Source organism: Primulina eburnea, chromosome 12, assembly GCF_022965805.1.
Source record: "Primulina eburnea isolate SZY01 chromosome 12, ASM2296580v1, whole genome shotgun sequence".
In the NCBI taxonomy this organism is placed as follows: domain Eukaryota; kingdom Viridiplantae; phylum Streptophyta; class Magnoliopsida; order Lamiales; family Gesneriaceae; genus Primulina; species Primulina eburnea.
This window is the reverse complement of record NC_133112.1, coordinates 29,762,386-29,767,843: the sequence shown is the minus strand read 5'-3', so window position 1 is coordinate 29,767,843 and position 5,458 is coordinate 29,762,386. Positions and strand designations below refer to the sequence as shown.

The 5,458-nt window shown below is 37.3% G+C and overlaps 1 protein-coding gene across 1 annotated transcript; it reads left to right on the top strand.

Moving 5' to 3' along the window:
• Positions 1-1,059: 1,059 nt before the first annotated feature.
• Positions 1,060-3,891, top strand: LOC140806766 (uncharacterized). Its single transcript, XM_073163302.1, has 4 exons — positions 1,060-1,852; positions 1,928-2,603; positions 2,746-2,870; positions 3,368-3,891. Exons 1-4 carry the CDS (start codon positions 1,060-1,062, stop codon positions 3,889-3,891), a joined length of 2,118 nt encoding a protein of 705 aa, XP_073019403.1.
• The last annotated feature ends 1,567 nt before the right edge of the window (positions 3,892-5,458 follow it).

The window sequence follows — 5,458 nt, the reverse complement described above, 5'->3', positions numbered from 1 at the left end:
CCTTATTGCTAAACGACATTCTCTGACCGGTTGTATGCATTCAAAACCTTGAAGCCAACAATCTCACATCGATTCCAAGGAAGATGTGCATTTATCTCTCCTTCCCAGAAAGGAAGTTCAGAGACAGTTTTCATGATCTGATGATATATGCACAGTCGCCTAAAGAAGAAAACCTAAGTAAAGAGCCTCAAATTTATGATAAGCAAAAGAAAGATTAAATGCGGACATTTATTGCTCATAAATATGAAAGCGACTTATCTGTTTCAGGAGCTCAGGTTTACGTTAACAGTACTTTCTGACCGTTAGATCTTTTAGCTATATCATCTGGGAGGAATGCAAGATATTCACAAGCAAGCTACACAACTCTAACATCGATTGAAAAAGTTTCTCAGCTTGCCTTCATAGAGATCTTAGAGCGCTTTCACAGTCTACATTTTCCATTATCGCTCTTTTGCACGCAGCTCCACAGACACATATTTGATCATTTAAGGATCTTTTCGTGCTACCAAAACAATCTACTGTTCTATCAATAACCTGTGGTTATTTGATTAAAGTTTGGAAGTCTGGTGAACTAAGGGTTCTTAAAAATCCAGAAGTGTAAAGTGATCACTAGGAGTTCCAAAACAGGCAATGGAATAAGTCCTGATTGGATTGGGCTGTTACAAACGATTTGTAAAGTCAAAGTCTTTTAGTGGAATCCTTCCTACCAAAGGAAGAAGGGGTGACGTAGGAGTATTCAATCTCCGAACATCCATAAAAATACTGTGTCTCTTATCTTGTGCAAACTGTTATCTGTTATTCATATCCTTGTTGTTTAGATTGTCAAATCTTTAAGAAATATCTGTCAAAAGGAAGTGAACCGTATTCCGCACACTTTAGTGGTTCACCTCTTTCGACCGTTTGAGAAAGGAGTTTTTCGAACCGCCTAAAAACGGTTGAAATACATTTTAAATAAGAAAATGTGAAAGAGTTCATTCACCCCCCCTCTTAACTCTTTCTCGATCCTAACAATTGGTATCAGAGCAGGATCTTCTCAAACATTGATATCTCTTGAATCATATGGCATCTTTCAATAAAATCCCTATGTTCTCCAAAGAAGACTATGATGATTGGAAAATTCGCATGCAGGCACATCTAGCAGCACAGGATGACGATATGTGGTTTGTAATTACTGATGGACCAATGAAGATAATGAAAGCAAACACAGCTGTTGGTGTAACTGAAGGTGCTCCTCAAATGATAGAGAAGCACAGATCTGAATGGACCGCTGAAGATAAAAAGAAAGCAAACTTAGACAACGTTGCAAAAGATATTCTTTATAAGACTCTGGATAAGAACATGTTCGCCAAAATCAAGACCTGCACCACTGCAAAAGAAATATGGGAAAAACTCACTCAATTGTGCGAAGGAAATGATCAGACCAAAGAAAACAAACTGACAGTGGCTATTCAAAAATTTGACAATGCAAAGATGAAGCCAGGAGAAACTCTTGCAGAATTTGATGAGCGATTCAGCAGCATTATCATCGAACTCACCTCACTTGGAAAAGAGTACTCCGACAGAGAAATTTCTTTAAAGGTCATGAGAGCTCTTCCCAGAGAATGTGATGTGAAAACTATAGCCATGCGAGAATCCAAAGATCTAAACAAACTGGAACTCCATGATCTATTTGCTGATCTTAAAGCATATGAATTTGAGCTCGGGATACGAACCGAAGAAGAGCCGTCCACAACCCAACAAACAAAGGCCTTGGCAGCGGCTACAGTGACTCTTCCGGTCGAAGAGTCCACAAGTAAGAAATCGGCTGAGCAACTAAGCAATGAAGCCATGTCTCTGTTTGTTAAAAAATTTGGTAAATTTATGCGCAAAAATCAATCTCAAATGAATAAACCTTATTTTAAAAAGGACCATACTGAGGATGGTCAAGGTTGTTTTAACTGTGGAAAGAAGGGACATTTTATTGCACAATGCAATAAGCCAAAGAAGGATGAAAAGAAACAGGAGAATAGAAGACGATTCAAAAACGACAAGAAATTCATCAAGAAAAAGAATCAGAAAGTTTTAGTTGCAGAAGAAGACAAAGGCAAATGGGCTGAAACAGAGTCAGAAAAGTCTTCTTCTGAAGAATCTTCGAGTGAAAGTGAAGACGAAAGAGTCGAATGTCTTTTGGCCAAGGAAGATCAAGAAGCCACTGATGAAATGGTATTTGATTTTAATTCTGAAGAATTTACACGAGAAGATCTTGTTACAGCACTTCACGACATGGTAAATGAGTTCAAAGGACTATATATGAAATTCAATGAAGCTGATGCAGAAAAGAAAGACTTGAAAAACAAATTAACTCTCTCCAGCTGTTCGCAGCACAAAGAGGTTGAAAGTTTGAAAGTCAAGCTAAGTCTGATAGCAGCTGAGAATGATGATTTACGAAGAGTGTTCCATGCTACATTAAAAGAAAACAAACTGTTCTTAAGTACCATCAACATGTGGAACAAGTCCTCTGCTTCTCTTGACAAGATACATGAAATGCAGAAACCAGCCGGAGATAGAACTGGGCTAGGTTACGACATAAATGATTGCAATACCTCAGAAGCTTCAACTCAACCGTTGCTAGAAAAAGACAGTTTAAGATCAATTAAATTTGTCAGATCTAGCTCGGTATATGAACATGATGAGCCTAAAGTTCAAGGCATTCAAAATATAAATCTTGAGAATAATGGGAGGCGATGTGGTTTGGGTTATGTTCAGAGTGATAAATCCAAACAATATTGGCGCAAACCCAGGCCAAATCCAACCGGATACGAAGGGTCAACCAGATATCACTCAAGAATCAGACCTAACAATTACTACAATTGCCGACCAGTTCAAAAGAGGTATAGATTGAATGATGATAATCAAAGGCCCAAACAACATATACTGCATTCATCACCAGAGTATGCTTTCGATCATGATTACCCTGGAACACATCACAAAAAATCCGCAAGGATAATTCAAGTGTGGATTCCTAAGGGTCTAATTAACCCTGGACCCAAATAAAAAGGGGTACCAATCTTTCATTTTCAGGAACTAAAGAATAAAAACATAGAAAAGTCATCATGGTTCTTAGACAGTGGATGCTCAAGACATATGACAGGAAATAAAGATCTCTTGTCAGAAGTTGTAGACCTCAAAGGACCAACAATCACCTTCGGTGACAACTCTAAAGGTAAAGCTATGGGTAAGGGTAAGATTATTCATGGCAAAATCATCATCAAAGATGTTCTTCTAGTAGAAAACTTATGTTACAATCTGATCAGTATAAGTCAACTTTGTGACAATGGGTACACGGTTGTATTTCATAAAGAAAAATGCATGGTTAAAACTAATGCAGGTTCTACTGTGTTGACTGGTTATCGAAGTCAAAATACCTATAGAGTAGAATGGAATGATCAAAATTTAAATGCATCTACCTGTTTCGTTGCTTTAAATGGAAATAAAAATTGGCTATGGCATAAAAGGCTAAATCATCTAAATTTCAAATCAATTGCTACCATTAGTAAGCTTAAGCTAGTATCTGGACTGCCTAACGTTGATTTTGCCAAAGATAAAGTATGGAATGCTTGTCAGCTTGGAAAACAGGTTCGATCAACTTTCAAAAGCAAAGGAAAAAACTCTTCAACTAGATGTCTAGACCTTCTTCACATGGATCTATTTGGACCAATCCCGGTGATGAGCTTAGGGGGAAAGAAATACACTCTGGTCGTTATTGATGACTATTCTAGATTTACATGGGTACTATTCCTTGGCTCCAAAGATCAAACTGCCGATCATCTAATCAAGCTGCTCAAGAGACTTCACAATGAGAAAAGGGAAACATCAACAGAGTCAGAAGTGATAGAGGAACTGAATTTCTGAACAAATATCTAGCATCCTACCTTGAAGATCATGGGATTAAACACGAGCTATCAGCTGCAAGATCGCCTCAACAAAATGGAGTAGCAAAAAGAAGAAACCGCACACTGAAAGAAGCAACTAGAACCATGCTGGCTGAATTCGGTATCTCGCAAAGATTTTGGGCTGAAGCCATTAACACAGCTTGTTTTACTCAAAATCGATCTATGATTAATAAAAATCATGAAAAGACTCCATATGAAATATGGACCGGCAAAGTGCCAGAAGTGGGGATATTTTCGCATCTTTGGCTGTAAGTGTTTTATTCACATAAATGGCAAAATACATCTCACTGCATTTGATGTAAAGGCTGAAAACGGCATCTTTCTGGGATACTCAGCAGTAAGTAAAGCATATAGAGTATATAATCAAAAATATCTCACTGTCGAAGAATCCATACATGTTGTATTTGATGAATCATCTATATGTCATGACAATAGCAATAGCAACATGCATGATCTGATAAATAATTTTGAAGCTGCTAACCTTGAAGCTAGCAATGATGATGATGAAATAGACATACGAAGAACAGGTGAAACAATTTCTAAAGAAAATCCAACCGGTCAAGAAAACTGTCAACAAACGAATGATCCAGAGAACAACTATCAACCGCAGAACACACCACTGGCAGAAGAGGCAACAGAACAAGAAAATGACATCATTCAACCAACCGAGGAAGATCAATATGGACCATGTCTCCGGTGGAAAAAGGATCACCCACTCGAGCTGGTCATTGGTAACCCTACTGCTCCTCTTAGAACTAGAAATCAAATGATAAGTGAATTTTTGCAGGCTGCTTTCGTTTCTAAAATTGAACCCAAGAAAATTGATGATGCTCTTCTAGATACAAACTGGATAGAGGCCATGCAAGAAGAACTTAATCAGTTTGAAAGAAACAGAGTATGGCACTTAGTATCTCGACCTAATGAAGCTAATATAATTGGAACTAGATGGGTTTATAGAAACAAAATGAATGAAAGTGGTTTAATCATAAGAAATAAGGCTCGTCTAGTGGCTCAAGGATATAGACAGGAGGAAGGAATAGACTTTGATGAATCTTTTGCCCTGGTTGCTAGATTAGAAGCTATTAGAATATTTCTAGCATTTGCAGCATTTAAAAAATTCAAAGTATATCAAATGGATGTTAAATCTTCCTTTCTGAATGGTATGTTAAATGAGGAAGTTTATGTAGAACAACCACCCGGTTTTGTTAACCACATCTTTCCTGATTATGTTTACAAATTGGATAAAGCTTTATACGGACTAAAACAAGCCCCAAGAGCATGGTATGATACACTAACCAAATTTCTGCTCGATCATGGATTTTCTATTGGTACAATCGATAAAACCTTATTTACATTCTCCAAGAATGATCATTTACTTTTTGTTCAGATATATGTAGATGATATTATTTTTGGATCAACTAATACTAAGCTGTGTGAAAGATTTTCAAAGATGATGCAGGAACAATTTGAAATGAGTATGATGGGCGAATTAAACTATTTTTTAGGACTGCAAGTCAAGCAGTCTG

Bases quoted from the DNA above. Each gene is read 5' to 3' on its own strand.
- LOC140806766 (XM_073163302.1), top strand. From the start codon at position 1,060: ATGGCATCTTTCAATAAAATCCCTATGTTCTCCAAAGAAGACTATGAT. The intron at 2,604-2,745 runs GTTGCTAGAAAA...GGTTATGTTCAG, and splicing joins TCAGAAGCTTCAACTCAACC to AGTGATAAATCCAAACAATA. The intron at 2,871-3,367 runs GTATAGATTGAA...AAACTAATGCAG, and splicing joins TGCCGACCAGTTCAAAAGAG to GTTCTACTGTGTTGACTGGT.